The sequence below is a fragment of the Lithobates pipiens genome, unplaced genomic scaffold (assembly GCF_037356315.1).
Source record: "Lithobates pipiens isolate NorthernLeopardFrog02 unplaced genomic scaffold, aLitPip1_a1.2 Scaffold_19, whole genome shotgun sequence".
In the NCBI taxonomy this organism is placed as follows: Eukaryota; Metazoa; Chordata; class Amphibia; order Anura; family Ranidae; genus Lithobates; species Lithobates pipiens.
In genome coordinates, this window is record NW_027507764.1 from 285,830,750 (window position 1) to 285,852,590 (window position 21,841).

The window sequence follows — 21,841 nt, forward strand, 5'->3', positions numbered from 1 at the left end:
CCTTTGACCATTGTCTTGTCTTGAGGGAAGGACCCTGTCCACCCATCTGTCATCAAAGAGGAGTGCAATCCTCATCCTCTGATTTGTGTCACATAGTGACACTTCATTCATGTCACTGCACAGCAGCATGATGTATTGTAGTGATGTGCAGTGACACATGGTGCCACTCAGTGCCTTGTGGAAAAATGCATGCATGCTGAATTTTTCCCACACTGCAATGCACCACACATCACACCAGCATTGGGGTGTGAATGGGGCACATAAAAAACAATTGTTTTCTATGTGCAACAAGCCCTCGCCGTTCCAAAATGAATACATTTGGCTAGGTTTGCATTACTAATTTGCCCTTGTAGACATGTGACAAGCATGAAAATATTACTCCATGACCCTTTGTTTCGACCCCTTTCACACTGAGGCGGTTTTCAGGCATTTTAGCGCTAGAAATGCCACCTATAGAGCAACTGAAAACTGCCTCCCATTCATTTCAGTGCGACTTTTCACACTGGAGCAGTGCGCTTTCAGGATGTTGGGAAAAGTCCTGCAAGCAGCATCTCTGGGGCAGTTTGGGAGTGCTCTATTTAACGCTCCCAAAACACCCTGTCCTTTAAAATGATAGAAACGTGTTTCAGAAGTGCCTCAACACGGGCATTTTTAACCTCTTCTTTGGGGTTAAAAGCGCCTCGCTAGCAGCCAAAAAAAGCGAGCGGCGATTTAGTGCTAATGTGGCCGCATCCCCAGTGTGAAAGGGGTCTTAAGATTTTCATTCCAAATATTTTCACCTCCTATATGTGTTGGGTGGCTGACTGGTACAACACGTCAGTTTACAGATGGAAACAAAATAACCAGTTGATTCTAGACATGTGTGATTTGTTTCGTACGAATCTCAAATTCATACGAATTTCCCAAAATTCGTACAATCGGGAGGATCCGAAATACGAATTGCCGTGCGTCCGAATTCTGTACGGAATACGAATTTTTGTTTACGAATTTCGGATTTCGGATCAGTTGTCGTCGCATTGACGACGACTCAGTCATTATGCTTATTATGAGGGGCTCCCACCATCCCTGTGCTGTGCTGACTTCCTCCTGGGGCTGCTTATTATGAGGGGCTCCCACCATCCCTGTGCTGTGCTGACTTCCTCCTGGGGCTGCATCTCTGCTGTGCTCAGTATGTCAGTACAGCACAGGAATGGTGGAAACCCCTCATAATGAGCACAGCAGAGGTACAGCACCCGGAAGAAATCAGCACAGCACAGGGATGGTGAGAGCCCCTCATAATAAGCAGCCCCAGGAGGAAGTCAGCACAGCACAGGGATGGTGGGAGCCCCTCATAATAAGCAGCCCCAGGAGGAAGTCAGCATAGCACAGGGATGGTGGGAGCTCCTTATAATCAGCCCCAGGAGGAAGTCAGCATAGCACAGGGATGGTGGGAGCCCCTCATAATAAGCAGCCCCAGCAGGAAGTCAGCATAGCACAGGGATGGTGGGAGCCCCTCATAATAAGCAGCGCCAGGAGGAAGTCAGCACAGCAAAGGGATGGTGGGAGCCCCTCATAATAAGCAGCCCCAGGAGGAAGTCAGCACAGCATGGGGATGGTGGGAGCCCCTCATAATAAGCAGCCCCAGCAGAAAGTCAGCATAGCACAGGGATGGTGGGAGCCCCTCATAATATGCACAGCAAAGGTACAGCCCCAGGAGGAAGTCAGCACAGCACAGGGATGGTGGGAGCCCCTCATAATAAGAAGCCCCATGAGGAAGTCAGCATAGCACAGGGATGGTGGGAGCCCCTCATAATAAGCAGCCCCAGGAGGAAGTCAGCATAGCACAGGGATGGTGGGAGCCCCTCATAATAAGCAGCCCCAGGAGGAAGTCAGCATAGCACAGGGATGGTGGGAGCTCCTTATAATCAGCCCCAGGAGGAAGTCAGCATAGCACAGGGATGGTGGGAGCCCCTCATAATAAGCAGCCCCAGCAGGAAGTCAGCATAGCACAGGGATGGTGGGAGCCCCTCATAATAAGCAGCTCCAGGAGGAAGTCAGCACAGCAAAGGGATGGTGGGAGCCCCTCATAATAAGCAGCCCCAGGAGGAAGTCAGCACAGCATGGGGATGGTGGGAGCCCCTCATAATAAGCAGCCCCAGCAGAAAGTCAGCATAGCACAGGGATGGTGGGAGCCCCTCATAATATGCACAGCAAAGGTACAGCCCCAGGAGGAAGTCAGCACAGCACAGGGATGGTGGGAGCCCCTCATAATAAGAAGCCCCATGAGGAAGTCAGCATAGCACAGGGATGGTGGGAGCCCCTCATAATAAGCAGCCCCAGGAGGAAGTCAGCATAGCACAGGGATGGTGGGAGCCCCTCATAATCAGCCCCAGGAGGAAGTCAGCATAGCACAGGGATGGTGGGAGCCCCTCATAATAAGCAGCCCCAGGAGGAAGTCAGCACAGCACAGGGATGGTGGGAGCCCCTCATAATAAGCAGCCCCAGCAGGAAGTCAGCATAGCACAGGGATGGTGGGAACCCCTCATAATAAGCAGCCCCAGGAGGAAGTCAGCACAGCAAAGGGATGGTGGGAGCCCCTCATAATAAGCAGCCCCAGGAGGAAGTCAGCACAGCATGGGGATGGTGGGAGCCCCTCATAATAAGCAGCCCCAGCAGAAAGTCAGCATAGCACAGGGATGGTGGGAGCCCCTCATAATATGCACAGCAAAGGTACAGCCCCAGGAGGAAGTCAGCACAGCACAGGGATGGTGGGAGCCCCTCATAATAAGAAGCCCCAGGAGGAAGTCAGCATAGCACAGGGATGGTGGGAGCCCCTCATAATAAGCAGCCCCAGAAGGAAGTCAGCACAGCGCAGGGATGGTGGGAGCCCCTCATAATAAGCAGCCCCAGGAGGAGCAGGCGCAAACTGGATCAGCGGTGCATGGCAGACAATCCGCTTCTCTCTTTCTCGTCTAATGAAACTTCATATTTCGGATAGGAAATTCTTCAACGGAATTTCTTATTTCGGATAAAAACCAAACTTCCATCAGCATCGACTGTCATATTGAGGTATATTTTTGCCTTGAAATTCATCGTAAAGAACGTTCGTACACGTTAACGAACCTAACGACAATTCGTATTTCAAACTAAACGGAATTTCGGACACGAAATACAAAGTACAAACTAATTTTAATACGAATCGTAACTGAACAGAACGAAACAAATTTATTGATGGCGCCCATGTCTAGTTGATTCCAGTACCTTATTTAAGTATAAATGATCACAAGGCTTTTTAACATTTCTTCTTTTATTTTTGAATGATATCTAGAAATACTTTAAAACTTACAAGCTTTTCAAATTAAATGGTAATTTGTGCTGTTTCTAATTAGACTGAGCAGATGGTAAATCTGCTGCTTAAGTTTGAGCGAATTGGAAAGAACCATCTTGACTTTGGGGAAAAATATATGGTAGTACTGCAGAGATACGGTCGAGACTTAGAAATGGTGCGAAAACTTTACCAGAAGCATAAAGACAGCCCTCCAACACCTCGAAATGTACCCCCGGTGAGTACATACAATGCATAAGTACAATACTAATATTTAAGAATTTTGCATGGCTTAATACAAGTTTATAATTTAGAATCATATTCTTTTAATTGTTTCAAGATATGGATTTGGAAGATGACATTTTTTATTTGTAATCTTGTCTGTAGATAACAGGGAAAATCATGTGGGCTCGACAACTGTACAGAAAAATTGACCAACCAATGAGGTTCCTTAAAACAAAAAATGAGCTTTTGCAGGTTTGTCTACTCTTTATTGGAACAGCAGCACACGGACAGTAGATGTCACAGCAGAATTGTACATTATTTACAGTATACTATAATGCAACACTTTGTCTTGTATTTAGAAATAAAACAATGTTAAAAGACCTAGGTTGCCCTAGACTTTGTGTTTTTGTGGTAAAGTCTGGTTTTGTATCATTCTAAACCAACAAAAGTTGGTATTTTTTCCCCTGAAATTAATTTAATGAAATAATATGGTTTTGTTATTTTGCTGTGGTTTATGGGATCTAACCTTAAAAAAAAAAAAAACTGGCTATATGAACTGACCCAAATATTAGTTGTGTATTGCTGCAATTTACTGACCAAAATTGAGGCCACAATACAGATATTAAACAGTCAAGACGTGGTTGCCTATAGGCTCAACATACTAAGCTGCAATGACTATTATTTGGTATCATTATTATGATAGATCTTATTGCTAAATAGCATGAGCACCGGGTTAGTACCTATGAATAATGAGGAAGGAATGGGAAGCAAGATTTGAATCATCAAGCAGGGGTTGAATAGGCTGACACCCCAGTATTAAACCCCTATTGCCCAGGAAGTAATAATTCCTTGTTAGCTGTATTTTATTTAATTTATTTACAACTTCTGCTTTTTCACTTTGCTTATCAAGTACCAATATCGTGTGCGCATAGTAAAATACAACTTTAACCATACCATAAATTATCTATTTTACTTCTATAGGGACAAGAAATGAAAAAGATCATCAGAAGCTACAACAACACTGCTTCTGTCCTTGTTGAGTTTGAGCTATTGTATTACAGAGGATGGTGTAAATGTGCAGAACTGGCCAAAACTGGTCTGCATGCATCCTTGTTGGTCAGGCACCCAGAAACAAAGGTATTTAATATATAATTTTTATAATATATATCCAAAGTAACAGAATTCTTTAAGAAGTTTTTTTTCTCTTGATAAGTTAGGGCATCTTAGAAGTATGAAAATGTTTTAAAAGGGACTTTTCCATAAACCGGTGCTACTAGTAAATTTAACTTTGCTAGGTGGTAACTAACACAGCTGATTTGTAGTCTTTGTGATCATTTGGGTTTTCTCCTAAGCCTGGTTTAGCAGTGGTCCCCCCCCTTCTGTCAATAGGTGGCACCGTTGCCTTTGCCATTTGTATGATGAGCTACAGGGAAGCTAGTTATAAATATGCATATCTCTCTCAGCCAATCAGTAGGAGATTTTGAGAGAGTATATATTTGGAGGAAGTCAGGTGATCTGGAACCTCCCACGCAGACATTGGTCTGGAGTGGATGTGCGAGGAACAGCTGAGTTGGATGAGGCCTGAAGTCTAAAGCCTAGAGTCTAACTAAGGCCTGGCCATGGGTTTGAGGCTCGGTTGGAGAGAGCCTGTTTATTTCTTGGAGGCACGAGGGAGGCTCTACCAGAAGGAGCCTTGCTGTTGTCTGGAGGCATAAGGAAAATAATGGAGTTCTGAGATGTAGTACCAGAGCTTACTCCTCCCCAAGCCGGGGACTGTGGAGAGGCTGGGAAAGCATCAAGAAGGACTCATCCAAGGAAACCCTGCAAAGTGCTGTGAGTTTTTGGTTTCTATTGGAGATAGCGGTTGCTACATAGGTAGAGAACATTGGGTGCAGGCCTAAGGCTCTTTTTCTGTATTGCTGTCTACCTGGCTGTTTTTTGTTTTTGGAGTCTGCTAATTTGTCTGCCTACTGTCCTAAGGGTGTCCTGTGCCGTAACCCTCTCTTCCTGCATTTTTGTTGTTGTGAGCAATAAACTCACCTTGTTCATTTCAAAAGTGACTGGCACCCATCTTTTCTGTAACCATACACACCCACCATTTCTAAGAACCAGCACCCTCAGGTGAAATGTCAGTCCTCACTGATACTGGGGGTCAGGGGGCACTACACAAGCTATTGTTCATTCAGATCTGTCCCCATAAAAGTCTATATAATTGCGAAAGAAGCTTAAAGTAAATCAAAAAGAGGTTGAGTGCACCTGTCAATGAATCTTAAAAACATCACAGAAGCATCTGAAACTGATGTCAAAAGCAAGATGCACAGGCCCTATATCTAATTTTATGTTCCCAATGCCATTAACAGTTTACAGTGGAACCTTGGATTACGAGCATAATCCGTTACAGAAGAATGCTTGTAATCCAAAGTACTCACATTTTAAAGCGAGTTTCCCCATAGAAGTCATTGGAAACTAAGATAATTTGTTCCACATTGACTTCTATTGCATGCAGTACCACATGTGGCCAGAGGTATGGGGAGCGCTGGAGAGACTCAGAAATACTCGGAGACTGCTCGGATGCACTAGAAAACCCTCAGAAACACTCGGGAACAGAGTATTTCCGAGTGTTTCCAAGTATTTCCGAACAGCTCTAAATGGCTCAGAGTATCACCTGCACCTCTGGCCAAATGCAGTACTGCACACCGCAGAGGCTTGAGTCCTGCTCATTTTGCGAGACAACACTCGCAAACCAAGTCAGGATTAAAAAATGGCTCTTATTGCGAAACGCTCATTAACCACGTTACTCTCAATCTGAGGTTGCATCGTATATCTTTCAGCAAGCTAATAGGAACATTTGTGTACTTTCCGTGGTACTTTTTTTATTTGCACTTACCTCCAAGCTTTCGAGATGTGTCCCCTTCTTCAAGGACCAAGAAGTACTCTTGGACCTTGAAGAAGGGGTACACTCCGAAAGCTTGTCCTAAAATTTTAGATGTGCAAATAAAAAAAAAAGTATCACAAACAGTACTTAATTGTTCTTGTTGCAAGTGCACTAATACTGCTACAATCAGCTCAAGCATGCTAATAGAAAACCTCTGCTTTTGTTTCCCCCTTGATGCAGAATAGCAAGGTTTATGTGCTACTGTATTTTTCCATCTCTAGCAAAAAAAAAAGTTGCTTGTGTAGCGAGGTCCCGGGCCCCCAGAGGCCTAATAGTGACCTCCAGAGTTGGGGACGGCTAACATCCTTCTTTGCAGAGTGGGTTACAAGGCATAGGGGGTGTAATGCAAGGCGCCAGACACTTCTTGGATGCAAAAAGAGATTTATTGTCTCTTAAACAGAACTGTCTCAGTTATTACTGGAAACGTTTTGAGCTGTGGAACATAGAAACCTTACAACTGCATATGCCATTGTGTTTTTTCCTTTCTTTATATAATATACTATATTTGTGTGTGTGTGTGTGTGTGTATATATATATATATATATATATATATATATATATATATATATATATATATATATATATATATATATATATAAATATATAATGTGCAATATGTCTGTCTAAAGTGATTGTTTTTATATGTAGGAGTTATTTGTTAATTTGGATCCATCAATCTTGGAAGTGCTTTATGAAACAAAGTACTTACATAAAATGGGTTTTGATGTGCCAGATGTCATACACAGCATTACCACTAGAGAGCAGCAAATTAAAGTCCAACAAATTAAGTAAGTACTTGTCATTTTTATTTTTTTTCCTAACTTTAAAACACTTTATCTTACTTATAACATGTTATACTAAAATACAAGCTTGTGTGGACCACAGAATTTACGATTTATGTTTATTGATTGTTACCATTAGGCTAATAGTAGTCATGAGGTTATGAAATGTTACATAATACATACTGTTCCCCTAGAGATTTCCTAAAATGCAAGAGAAGAGGCAAAATAAATATAAAGTCAGCTATTTAAACATTCCACAGTTTGCCATTTCATATTTTATGCATTTTACAGTTAAAAACTGCAATGTCAAAAGCAAACAGAGCACAGAACCACATTTAGTAGTCAGCAAAATGAAACTGCCTGTTGGTGATTTCTAACTAGATGACAATACACAGTCTACCGGAGGAGACATTTTCTGAACGAATGTAATTAACACACGCCAGGGATTTTCATGAATATTTATGGTATATTGCAGTTTCTAGAGGAGAAACATATATTTTTGACTTTAGACTCATATTAAATTAAAAGCAGGGTAAAGTATCTGTATGAATGTTGAACAGCTACTTATAAACACAAACTTCCTTAGACAGATTACAGAGATGTCTAAACGTTTCTAGCACACTGCACTATGAAGACTCTAAGTTAAATGTAAATATTAACAATGAACCAGTTTCTTATTTTCTCCCATTGTTAAATATACCGTGGAAGTGTTTTGTTTATATATGTTTGATAAGTTAACCAATTCTTGTGAACCAATGTTTCTCACATATGTAAAAATCTGATTTTTTTTATAAAATGTTATAAAATTACTTGGCATCCCAAACTTTATATATATTTTTTTAAGCGGGGGCCCTAGAGAATAAAATGGTGGGTTTTGGAATTTTTTATGTCACACAGTATTTGCGCAGTGATTTTTTTTTATACGCAATTTTTCTGTAAACAAAGTGAATTTTAATGCACAAAAATACAAGATAATATCCAATTCTTTGGAAAAATAGAATATAGGAAGTTAGATACCTAACATGTCATGCTTTAAAATTGCTTGTGGAATCATGCCAAACTACAGTACTTAAAAATCACCATAGGCAACGATTTATAAGCCTTTTCAGGTTACCAGTTTAGAGTTGCATAGAAGGATTGGCGCTAGAATAATTTCTCTTGCTATAACATTCTTGGCAATACCTCACATGTGGGGATGTGGACACAGTTTACATATGTGTTTGCGACATACGTATGCATTCGCCTTTGTGCGCGAGCATGGGAGGAAAGGGGTGCTTTACATTTTTCTTTATTTAATTGTGAGGACCCCCAGGGTTCTGTGCCTGGACCAATCCTATTTAATTTGTAAACAGAGATAAACAGTACAATCTCTGTATTTGCAGATGATACTAAGCTAAGCAGGGCAATAACTTATCTGCAGGATGTGGAAACCTTGCAAGAAGATCTGAATAAATTAATGAGGTGGGCATACATGGCAAATGAGGTTCAATGTAGAAAAATGGCAAAAAAATGAATTTGGGTCGTAAAAATATGAATGCAATCTGTACGCTGGGGGGAGAACCTCTGAGGGAATCTAAGATGGAAAAGGACCTGGGGGTCCTAGTAGATGATAGGCTCGGCAATGACATGCAATGCCAAGCTGCTGCTAACAAAGCAAACAGAATATTGGCATGCATTAAAAAGGGGATCAACTTCAGAGATAAAGCAATAATTCTCCCGCTCTTCAAGACTCTGGTTCTGCCTCACCTAGAGTATGCTGTGCAGTTCTGGGCACCAGTCCTCAGGATGGATGCGCTGGAACGAGTACAAAGAAGGGCAACAAAGCTAATAAAGGGACTGGAGGATATTAGTTATGAGGAAAGGTTGCAAGCACTGAACTTCTTCTCTCTGGAGAAGAAACCATTGAAGGGTGATATGATTTCAATTTACAAATACCGTACTGGTGACCCCACAACAGGGATAAAACTTTTCCGTGAAAGGGAGGTTAATAAGACACGTGGCCACTCATTAAAATTAGAAGAAAAGAGGTTTAACCTTAAACTACGTAGAGGGTTCTTTACTGTAAGAGCGGTTAGGATGTGGAATTCCCTTCCACAGGTGGTGGGGAGCATCGATAGTTTAAAAAAATTGTTAGATATGCACCTGAATGACCGCAACATACAGGGATATACAACGTAATACTGAGATATAATCACACATATAGGTTGGACTTGATGGACTTGTATCTTTTTACAACCTCACCTACTATGTGACTATGTAATTACATTTTGTTTTTACACTGTCTTTTTATTTAATTTTATTATATATTTTTTATCAACTGTATTGCTATCACAAGGGATGAACAGCATAGCATGGGCAGTGACAGGTACTCTTTACCAAGTGATTTGCGACCCCAGATCTCGCCTCTGCCATTAAAAGCATTAGATCAGACCAAGATCATTTTGATGCGATGCTTTCATAGGCAGGTACATTAGCAAAAATCAGAAGTGACAAAATGCTTGTTGCTTCCATAGACCATAGAGATGATCGGGGACATTCCAGTCCTAGATCATCTCTATGGTTGGCCAGCGGAAGGTGGTGGTGTGGGTGGCTTCCACCGCTTGTAAAAGCGATCCAGCAGCTAATTAGCTACTAGGATTGATCTCACATTAAAGCCCATCGCCAGCTGAAAAAAAAGGAAACTAGGATGATGCCTGTAGCTGCAGGCATCATCCCATTATAACCCCTTTAACCAGATGATGTATGGGTACGTCGCTGAGGCTGAAGTGGTTAAACAAACCTGTCGATCCTGCCAGAAACCTTAAATTATGACTTGCTATGCCCTTTGCCTCTGTTGACTCTTGTCAGGTAGCATTGTTTCCAGTTCTCCATGTGGACTACAGAACACCATTGGAGAGGAAGTGTAGATGGAGTTATATTGTAGTCCTGCTTTAGGGTGACAACACTGCTTTTCTATAGCTATAGTACAGTGAGTGAGAATTGTTGTCCCAGGGTGGCCATTAATGCCTGATGTTCACAGACAGTTCACAGTGTAAAGAGCCTATTTGAGAGGCTCTGTAAATTGTTATTGCTGTGATTTGTCACAGAGATATTATTTGCAGATGTAATCAGTATAGTGTTTACATACTGTATGTGAGCCCTAATCTTGTACTCACAACAGAGGAATTGGAGGAAAGAGAAACCAAAGAATGATTAAAGTGATTGTAAACCTCAGACATCAAATATGAACAAAACATAGTGTGTACTTGTCTTAATTAAAATCACTTGGTGTCATTTCTGTCTACTGCTTCATTGCTCTGCTATCAGCATGAATCACTTCTGACAAATTTTCCCGACATCAACAGAAAAAAGTTGACAGGGGAGGCAGCTCTGGCACACAGCCAGTGATTGACAGCCTCAGCTCTGTTCCTATGTGCTGTGTAAAGGGGTGTGTGTAATTTGCTTCCAATCAGCTCTCAGCTCTCCTCTCTAAGCTCTGCAGAGTGCAACTTCAGCTCCCTGCCCCCTGCTTTCTGAAACCTCAGACAAGCTGCATAAATGATGCATTTTGAATGGCTGTAGAGAAAAGAAGACAGCAGATAAACAGTTTAAACAACTTATGTAGGGGGATTTGTTTAATCTGTGTATCACCTGAGGCCAGTCACTTCGCTGGGTATGTGTGAAGGTTTACATCCACGGTAAGTAATTTATTAGTTCCAAACCATAGAACAGATCACAGCAGATAAAGATAGTCTTTTAACCCTCTCACCACCCTTTTTTCCTACAAATCTGATCCCCAGTTTGTTCCTCTACATGACCTGTATATTAACCTGTATATTCCCCCACCTTCCCTACCCTACATCTACGCATTAACTCTATTATCTCCATCTGCCCACTGTATGTAATCGGTAGATTACATTACAGTACATTAACCTTTTCACCTCCTTCTCCCTCTGTGAATAACCTGTATTCGGTGTGTCTAGTGCACCAGTACCAAGCTCCATGTTTTATCCCCATTAAAACAACATGTTTGCTCATTTCCAATAAATTAAGCTTAGATCATTTTTTTAAGCTTTTGATCTTTTTTTCTTTTATATAGTAAGAGATAAAAAAACACTGGTTAATAAATGCCCCCCCCCCCCCCAAAAAAAAAAAAAAACGATATCCCATTTATTTGGATACATGACCAAGTAATCATATCACTCAAAAATGGCCTGATAAGGCAGGGATATCACAGGTTGATACTCAAGTGGTTAAAGTGGTTAAAGTATGTTCCATTACTGTAACACAAACTAATATAATATGTTGTTGCCATAGACTCCAGTTTTGGTGAAATTGGTAACACCTGATTTACCAGTTGAATCCATGTTTGGAGAGATGGACTAGGTTGAATCCATTTGAGAGGAATAGCCTTCCTGGCCAGAAACAATGTCTCTTTCAGTAATACTATGTGATATCTCTGCCACTGCTCCTCGTCTAAAATACCTAAGAGACAAATTCTAGGAGTGCAAGGTACAGATATTAACAGCACATTGGATAAAAGATATATCACCTGTTTCCAGTATCAAGACAGGACAACTATGTTTATTATTTAAAAGAAAACCTTTAAAGGATTCTCGACTGCTTGCATACAGCAGGGTTACAGGTTTACTGGCTGTCTCCTATTCTATCAGCATTACTTTGAGGGCCTAATACTGCTGGGACAAAGATATTCAGGAAGCTGTCCTCCAAGATTCGTTTAGGAGATATTTGCCAAAACACAGGCACCACTGTCTACGGCACATGTGCCGTAGACATTGGCACACAGGCGCACTGAGCGAGCCACTGTCAACAGCAATATGCCTCGAGTGGCGGCTCCCGTGCGCATGCGCGGGAGTGACGTCATCACGGCTTCGTCGAATGACATCGGCGGAGCAGCGAGACCCACCGAGAAGATGGATGCGCCGGACTACAGGGGACAGCGGTGACTTTGCTGGCTCCTGTGTCAGGTAAGTGACACATAATGGACTACTATGCGATGCATAGTAGCCCATTATGCTTTACCTTTGCAGGGAATCAAAGAGGAAGTAAACTCATCAGGGTTTACTTCCTCTTTAAATGTACAACTTTTGGCCATCTTTTAAGACAGTCTTTATATCATTTCTAATGCTACATAATGGCATCCTGGGATCATTTCCATATGTCTGGTTGAACAATCATGCTCTTTTTGGAGCTAGGTATCTGACAATTACATATGGCTAAAACCATCTTTATTGTACGATTAGGTTTTTACCGATTATTTCACAGGGGAAAATAGTCTGATGTTGTTAAGAAATACAAGATTGTCATTTCCACATTTAGCTAGGGGCTCACAGTTTGTTTTTAGCAGTTTCTTCTCTATCACATTATTTTCACAGAAAGCTAAGGAGAGTACCTGAGAGCCCATTACTTTTCTATAGCAGGATGGATTTGCTGTACAAACTTCTGCTTAGCTGAGGCAGAGGAAATTTATCTGCTTTTTTGTTTTCTGTTCACTTTGTTATCAGTGAGGACAGGAGATCCTCTATGTAAGTACTGCTGTGCACTTACACCTCTCAGCTGTCTCACTCCATATTTTCTGAAAAGACACAATTATGAACGCACCTTTTTCTCAACTGTTCTCCCTCTTTCCTCAGGTGCTACTGGATAGAATAACTTTTATATTCTAATTGTGATAGTAGTATTGTTTTGCAGGTGACAGGACCGTGTGGCATATATACAGTATATACTTTTTGTCTTTATACCACGAAAGCGTAACATGGCACATAACCAAAGCTGTATCTGGGCCTGGGCTGACAAGGCCCAGGCCTAGGGCAGCACTTTGCAGGGGGAGCAGCACAGAAAAAGTCCCGGTCAGCTTGTGCTACACTGTCATGCCCTGTACACACGGTCGGACTTTCCGACGACAAAATCCATCCGATTTTTTCCGACGGATTTTGGCCCAAACTTGTCTAGCATACACACGGTCACACAAAGTTGTCGGAAAATCCAATTGTTCTGAACGCGGTGACGTAGAACACATACGACGGGACTATAAACAGGCCAGTAGCCAATAGTTTTCGTCTCATAATTTATTCTGAGCATGCATGGCACTTTGTCCGTTGGAATTGTCTACACACGATCAGAGTTTAAACGATCGGATTTTGTTGTTGGAAAATTTTTGATCCAGCTCTTGAACTTTGTGTGTCGGAAATTCTGTGGAGCCCACGCATGATCGGATTTTTTCTGACCGCGTGTACGGGGCCTTAGTGTAGCTCCAGTTTTATGGGGTGGACTGGGCTCAGAGGCAAATTAGTCTAGCACCCCCATAAAGCGGCCGGTATACGGGCGGTTGGAATTCTGCAACTGTGGGGGCGCCACTTCTAATTTTGACTGTCCTATCATCCTGGACCACAAATCTTTCTCACTGTGCTATATGATTTCTGCTGCACCATTGGCATGGTTATATCTTCTTAGCCCTCTCCATAAAATTATCAGAAATTTGTGCTTAACCACTTCAGGACCGCCGTATTGCCAATGTACGTCAACACAATGGCACAGGCAGGCACAATCACGTAGATGTACGTGCCTGCCTTCTAGCGGGTGGGGGGTCCGATCGGACCCCCTCCCGCTAGATACGGCGGTCCCTTTCGGTGCCGGAGCGATCCGCGATGAGGGGATGGCCGTTGGTTTCTGGCCATCCCCTCTCGATCGCTCCTGGCCAGTGACGAACTTCCTCCCCTGTGAAAATGTAAACACAGGAGGAGGAAGTGATGTCACACTCCTCGTGGCAGTCTTTTTGAACCGGACAGCGAGGAGTGAAGACGTCCAAGTAAGTGCACCAACAGTCCACTGACACATAGGTACACACAGGCACACATTTCACCCCAGTCACCCCCCGATCACCCCCCCGATCGGACCCCCGCCCCCCCCCCCAGTCACAGTGTCACTAATGCAGTGTTCATTTATTTATTGATCACTACATTTAGTGTCAGTTGTGACTGTAAAAAGTGTCAGGGCAGCTAGTGTTAGGCCCCTTTAGGTCCAGGGTAGCCCCCTACCCCCCCCAATAAAGGTTTAACCCCTTGATTGCCCTCCCAGTTAACCCTTTCACCCTCTTTTACCAGTGTCACTAAGCAATCGTTTTTCTGATCGCTGCAATAGTGTCACTGGTCCCGCTAGGAAGCTAGTTTTTTTTAGGTTCAACGCCAGGTTTTTATAGCGTTAGGTACCCCGATATATAACCTAATAAAGGTTGATTGCCCCTAGAGTTAACCCTTTCACCAGCGATCGCTGCATAAGTGTCACTGGTGACGCTGGTTAGCCAGTTAGTTATTTAGTTATTTAGGTTCCCCGTCAGGTTTTTATAAAGCTTCAGGTACCCCCATATAAATACCCAATAAAGGTTTTAACCCCTGATTGCCCTTAGTTAACCCTTTCACCAGTGATCACCGTATAAGTGTTACGGGTGACTCTGGTTAGGTAGTTCGCTTTTTTATAGCATCAGGGCACCCGCCATTTATTACCTAATAAAGGTTTAACCCCCTGATCACCCTGCGGGTGATATAAATTTGGTTTTAGGGTCAGAAAGGGTCTGCGTCGCCCCAGGCAGTGCTAGGTTAGTGCCAGGCCGCGTACACACGGGCGGACTGTTCGCCCAACTTTGTTTGTCAAACAGTTTCGGCAAACAGTCCGCTCAAAATTAGCATGGACGGACATGGCCACACACGGCACTTTTTTGAGCGGACTGTTTCAGCGAACTGTTTGCCAAACAGTTCGCTCAACTTTTGAAATGAACGGACTCGCCCACGTAAGGCGGAGGCAAATCCGCCCATTTTGAGCGCGTGTACAGGTAGGCGGGGCCCGCGAAGGAGACGTCGCGGGCTCCGCCGCCTGGAATGGACTTAAAGGGGAACCCCAACGCCGAAAAAAATCGGCGTGGGGGTTCCCCCAAAGTCCACAACAGACCCTTGTCCGAGCACGCTACCCGGCCGGCCAGGAAAGGGGGGCGAGCGAGCGCGCCCCCCCTCCTGAGCCGTACCAGGCCGCGTGCCCTCAACATGGGGGGGTGCCTTGGGGAAGGGGGGGCCGCGCGGCCCCCCCACCCCAAAGCACCTTGTCCCCATGTTGATGAGGACAAGGGCCTCTTCCCGACAACCCTGGCCGTTGGTTGTCGGGGTCTGCGGGCGGGGGGCTTATCGGAATCCGGGAGCCCCCTTTAAGAAGGGGGCCCCCGGATACCGGCCCCCCACCCTATGTGAATGAGTATGGGGTACAATGTACCCCTACCCATTCACCTGTGAAATAAAGTACAAAAAAAAACACAACACAGAGAAAAAATATTTTATTGCACAGCTCCGGGGGTCTTCCGTCTTCGGGGGTCTTCTCGCCGGACTCCTCCGCTATCTTCGTGTAGCTCTTTTACTAGCGGAGGAGCCCGGCTTTCTTCCTCCCCGCCGCCGGCCTCTTCTCCCGACTTCGGGGGTCTTGTCCCCCTCTTCGGTTCTTCTGCCGGGCCACCGCGCCTTCTTGTAGCTCTTTTGCAGGCGGTGGCCCGGTCTTCTGTCGCCGCTGCCTTCCGTTCTTCTGTCGCCGCCTTCGGTTCTTCTGCCGGGCCACCGCGCCTTCTTGTAGCTCTTTTACAGGCGGTGGCCCGGTCTTCTGTCGCCGCTGTCGCCGTCGCCGCCTTCCATTCTTCTTCTTCTTCTTGTTCTTCTTCTTCTTCCCCAGGAGATGTTGACACGTCGCTCTCTCCGGCCGGAATGCCAGAGCCGCGCTGTGCGGCCACTTATATAGTGACAATGGGGCGGTGTCACATGGTATATGTCACATGGGTTGGTCACATGGGTTGATGTCACATGGGGACTATGACATCGTAAGGGGGCGGGGTCACCATGTGACCAACCCATGTGACATATACCATGTGACACCGCCCCATTGTCACTGTATAAGTGACCGCACAGCGCGGCTCTGGCATTCCGGCCGGAGAGAGCGACGTGTCAACATCTCCTGGGGAAGAAGAAGAAGAAGAAGAAGAAGAACGGAAGGCGGCGACGGCGACAGCGACAGCGGCGACAGAAGACCGGGCCACCGCCTGTAAAAGAGCTACAAGAAGGCGCGGTGGCCCGGCAGAAGAACCGAAGGCGGCGACAGAAGAACGGAAGGCAGCGGCGACAGAAGACCGGGCCACCGCCTGCAAAAGAGCTACAAGAAGGCGCGGTGGCCCGGCAGAAGAACCGAAGAGGGGGACAAGACCCCCGAAGTCGGGAGAAGAGGCCGGCGGCGGGGAGGAAGAAAGCCGGGCTCCTCCGCTAGTAAAAGAGCTACACGAAGATAGCGGAGGAGTCCGGCGAGAAGACCCCCGAAGACGGAAGACCCCCGGAGCTGTGCAATAAAATATTTTTTCTCTGTGTTGTGTTTTTTTTTGTACTTTATTTCACAGGTGAATGGGTAGGGGTACATTGTACCCCATACTCATTCACATAGGGTGGGGGGCCGGTATCCGGGGGCCCCCTTCTTAAAGGGGGCTCCCGGATTCCGATAAGCCCCCCGCCCGCAGACCCCGACAACCAACGGCCAGGGTTGTCGGGAAGAGGCCCTTGTCCTCATCAACATGGGGACAAGGTGCTTTGGGGTGGGGGGGCCGCGCGGCCCCCCCTTCCCCAAGGCACCCCCCCATGTTGAGGGCACGCGGCCTGGTACGGCTCAGGAGGGGAGCGCGCTCGCTCGCCCCCCTTTCCTGGCCGGCCGGGTAGCGTGCTCGGACAAGGGTCTGTTGTGGACTTTGGGGGAACCCCCACGCCGATTTTTTTCGGCGTTGGGGTTCCCCTTTAAGCCCATTCCAGGCGGCGGAGCCCGCGACGTCTCCGTCGCGGGCCCCGCCTACCTCGAAATGAGCAGACTTTCCTCCGAGCGGGAACAGTTTGCTCATTTCGAAAGTAGCCTACACACGGGCGGACTGTTCGCTCAAACACAGTTTCAGCGGACAGTTTTTCGGAATTTCCGAAAGACTTTGTCCGTCAAACTGTCCGCTGAAACTGTCCGCTGAAAGCCCACACACGAGCGGACTGTCCGCCCAAACACTGTTCAGCGGACAAGGTTGGGCGAACAGTCCGCCCGTGTGTACGCGGCCCCAGTACCGCTAACACCCACACGCAAAGCATACACCTCCCTTAGTGGTATAGTATCCGAACAGATCAATATCTGATCTGATCAGATCTATACTAGCGTGCCCAGCAATTTAGGGTTCTAAAAAAACGCATTGTTAGCAGGATCAATCCAGATACCTGCTAGCACCTGCGTTTTGCCCCTCTGCCCAGCCCAGCCCACCCAAGTGCAGTATCGATCGATCACTGTCACTTACAAAACACAACACACATAACTGCAGCGTTTGCAGAGTCAGGCCTGATCCCTGCGATCACTAACAGTTTTTTTGTAGCGTTTTATACAGTCGCTGACAGGCTAGGTGCTTTTTTACCTGTGAGTCTCACTACTGTATCCCTAAATTTAGAGCCCAAAATGGCAAAGCGAAGGTACACTAGTGAAGAGGCCTACACGTTTCTGAGCATGACAGATAGTGAAGAGGAAGACACTGATCTGTCAGATTCAGGCTCAGAATACGAACCTGTAGAGGACAGCGCCTCCATGTCAGATAGCTCTGACGACGAAGAAGAGGTCCCTGCTAACGTCAGGCGTACCCGACCCCGATTTTCTGATGTTGTTGAGGTGCAGGAACCGCAAGTCCCTCGTATGGAGTATAGAGCCAGTACTAGCGCCGCTCATCCTTTTGGTGAACTGGCAAGCACCAGCGGCCTAGTACACCCTGGACGTACATCCAGCACTGCAGTATCACGTGGTGATGTGGCGAGTCCCATATATGCAGTTCAAGCTGGCGAGGTGGCAAGCACAAGTAGTGTCCCGCTGCCACCAAGAAGAAGACAAAGACAGGCCCGTCGTACCCATAGTGCCCTTCCTGCAGAATTCACCTATCCTAATTGGGTGCCCACCACTTCTGCAGAACCCGTACTTCCCCCATTCACTGCCCAACCCGGTATTCAGGTGGATACAGATGATTTTACGCCACTCGATTTTTATTCTCTGTATCTCACGGAAGATCTCTATAGATCTATTGTGGACCAAACCAATTTATATACTGGTCAACGCATCGCCGCTAATCCCCAGTTGCCGTCTCTTGCCAGAGATTGGAAACCAGTTACGGTTTCCGAATTTAAGACGTTTTTGGGCCTTTCCCTCAACATGGGCACACATAAATTCATGCGGATGCGGGCTTATTGGTCCACGCATCCGGCTGACCACATGCCCGTGTTCTCTAACTCCATGTCCAGGAAACGATACGAGCAGATCTTGCGGTTCTTGCACTTCAGTGACAATGAACTTTGTCGTCCACGTGGAGACCCTGAATACGATCGGCTCTACAAAATTCGGCCCCTCATAAACCACTTCAACCAACGTTTTGCAGACTTGTTTACTCCCCAAAAAGTTGTCTGCGTTGATGAGTCCCTGGTTAAGTTTATTGGTCGCTTGTCATTCAAACAGTACATTCCCAACAAGCGTACCAGATACGGGGTCAAGCTCTATAAGTGCTGTGACAGGGCCACAGGCTATGCATGGAGCTTTATGGTTTATGAGGGTAAAGATAGTTACGTAGAGCCGGAGAACTGCCCTGATTACATAGGAAGCGCTGGCAAGATAGTGTGGAAATTGGTGTCACCCTTATTCGGAAAGGGTTACCACTTGTACGTGGACAACTATTACACCAGCGTGCCACTGTTTAGTCATTTATTTGATAATCAGATTGGAGCATGTGGCACCGTGCGACCTAATCGCCGGGGCTTTCCCCAGCGGCTTGTAGATTCCCGTCTTAGGCTGGGGGAGAGAGCCTGCTATTGGTGTAATAATTTGCTCGCTATGAAGTGGAGGCATAATAAGAATGTTTTCGTTCTTACCTCCCTTCATGCAGACACGACGGTCCAAATTTCTACGGCGACTGGTATTGTGGAGAAACCCCTCTGTGTCCACGAATATAACAAAAATATGGGAGGGGTGGACCTCAATGACCAGATGTTGGCGCCGTATCTAACTTCCCGTAAGACCAGACGCTGGTACAAAAAAGTGTCTGCTTACTTATTTCAATTGGCTTTGCTGAATGCTTTTGTGCTATACAAAACTTCAGGCGGAACATTAACGTTTCTTTTCTTCCAAAGAGAGGTTGTCACAGAGCTTCTGTATCCAGAGGGTCCTGTACCTCACCATTCCCAACCAAATGCAGTAAGCCGGCTGCATGAGAGGCATTATTCTTATGTCCTCCCGAGTACCCCTACCCAACGAGCCCCCCAAAAAAGATGTCGTGTCTGTAGCAAGCGCGGATATAGGCGTGACACCCGTTCTTATTGTCCACGCTGTCCTGGCAATCCTGGTCTTTGTCAGGGTGAGTGTTTTGAACGCTACCATGAACTAGTGAAGTATTAGCGTAGGGTACAGCATTTCACAAGCTAGGCACACTTACACAGGGTCTCCCAAGATGCCATCGCATTTTGAGAGACCCGAACCGTTACAGTTACAGTTTACAGTTCAAAAAAAAGTGTATAAAAAAAAAAAAAAAAAAAAAAAGTAAAATAAAAAAACCAAAAAAAATATAAAATATAAAAACCAAAAATAGTTGTCGTTTTATTGTTCTCTCTCTCTCTCTCTCTCTCTCTCTCTCTCTCTCTCTCTCTCTCTCTCTCTCTCTCTCTCTTCTCTCTAATTTTTTATACTTTACTGTTTACTGTGTTATTGTTAACCATTTTTCATGTTTTCAGGTACGCCATTCAGCTGCAGCGTGGATTTATTTATCTTGACAGCAACAGCGTTTGCTCCCACGATACATAAAGCCGCGACTCCAGTGCTGTAGGAGGTGATTTCACCACCACAGTTAAAAAAGAACATATATGCCGAAGCATGGGGGCATAAGGGGTGGAGGAGCGATTTTGCTCCTAATGCCGCGTACATACGGTCAAAATTCCGACGGAGGGCTTGCCCGTGGAAAAGTTTGAACGTATGTACGCAGCATAACTTTTTTGCGGGAGGATGCCCCCATGCTTCGGCATATATATATTTTAGGCACAGGTTGTGTTAAAAAATGTTTTATTTTTTACTGTTTTTTTTGGCAATTGCTTTGCAGGTATGGTATGGTAAGGTTTTACTGGGATGTTACTTTGTTTTAACGTTAACCATAATTTGCTTAGCAGGTACGCCATTCAGCTGCAGGGCGGATTTATTTATCTTGACAGCAACAGCGTTTGCTCCCACGATACATAAAGCCGTGACTCCAGTGCTGTAGGCGGTGATTTCACCACCACAGTTAAAAAAGAGCATATATGCCGAAGCATGGGGGCATAAGGGGTGGAGGAGCGATTTTGCTCCTAATGCCGCGTACATACGGTCAAAATTCCGACGGAGGGCTTGCCCGTGGAAAAGTTTGAACGTATGTACGCGGCATAACTTTTTTGCGGGAGGATGCCCCCATGCTTCGGCATATATATATTTTAGGCACAGGTTGTGTTAAAAAATGTTTTATTTTTTACTGTTTTTTTTGGCATTTGCTTTGCAGGTATGGTATGGTCAGGTTTTCCTGTGATGTTACTTTGTTTTAACGTTAACCATAATTTGCTTAGCAGGTACGCCATTCAGCTGCAGCGTGGATTTATTTATCTTGACAGCAACAGCGTTTGCTCCCACGATACATAAAGCCGTGACCCCAGTGCTGTAGGAGGTGATTTCACCACCACAGTTAAAAAAGAGCATATATGCCGAAGCGTGGGGGCATAAGGGGTGGAGGAGCGATTTTGCTCCTAATGCCGCGTACATACGGTCAAAATTCCGACAGGGGGCTTGCCCATGGAAAAGTTTGAACGTATGTACGCGGCATAACTTTTTTGCGGGAGGATGCCCCCATTCTTCGGCATATATAAATGGTGCATGTATGTCCATCATTAGAAGTGGGTGGATGAAGGGAGGTATCTAATGGTGGGCATACCCACCGATCAATCTCTTTTTTTTCGTTCAGACAACATGACTCTCAGTAAATAGCTTGGGGTGTCTACTTTCCAAAATGGGGTAATTTGGGGGGGGTTTTGTGCTATTTTGGCATTTTATGGCCTTCGAAACTGTCATAGGTAGTGAGGGGTGAAATCAAAAATTTGCACCCTTAGAAATCCTGAAGGTGGTGATTGGTTTTCGGGGTGCCGTACGCGACTAGACTCCCAAAAAGTCCCACACATGTGGTATCCCCATACTCGGGAGAAGTAGCTGAATATATTTTGGGGTGCAATTCCACATATAACCATGGCATGTGTGAGCAATATATCATTTAGTGACAACTTTTTGTAAAAAAAAATTTTATTTTTATTTTTTGTCATTATTCAATCCCTTGGGACAAAAAAAAAATATTCAATAGTCTCAAGATGGCCCTCAACCAATAGCTTGGGGTGTCTACTTTCCAAAATGGGGTCATTTGGGGGGGTTTTGTGCCATCTTGGCATTTTATGGCCGTCAAAACTGTGATAGGTAGTGATAGGTAGTGAGGAGTAAAATAAAAAAATTATGCCCTTAGAAATC

At 45.1% G+C, this 21,841-nt stretch overlaps 1 protein-coding gene across 2 annotated transcripts in view; it reads left to right on the plus strand.

Annotated features, from left to right (window-relative positions):
• LOC143996736 (dynein axonemal heavy chain 5-like) overlaps positions 1 to 21,841 on the plus strand; it is a 638,308-nt gene that overhangs the window by 86,599 nt on the left and 529,868 nt on the right. For both annotated transcript variants that reach the window (XM_077491993.1, XM_077491994.1), the window contains exons 17-20: positions 3,369 to 3,542; positions 3,692 to 3,781; positions 4,511 to 4,666; positions 7,113 to 7,252. In XM_077491993.1, coding sequence (XP_077348119.1) covers positions 3,369 to 3,542; positions 3,692 to 3,781; positions 4,511 to 4,666; positions 7,113 to 7,252 — 560 coding nt within the window. The remainder of the gene's footprint in view (positions 1 to 3,368; positions 3,543 to 3,691; positions 3,782 to 4,510; positions 4,667 to 7,112; positions 7,253 to 21,841) is intronic.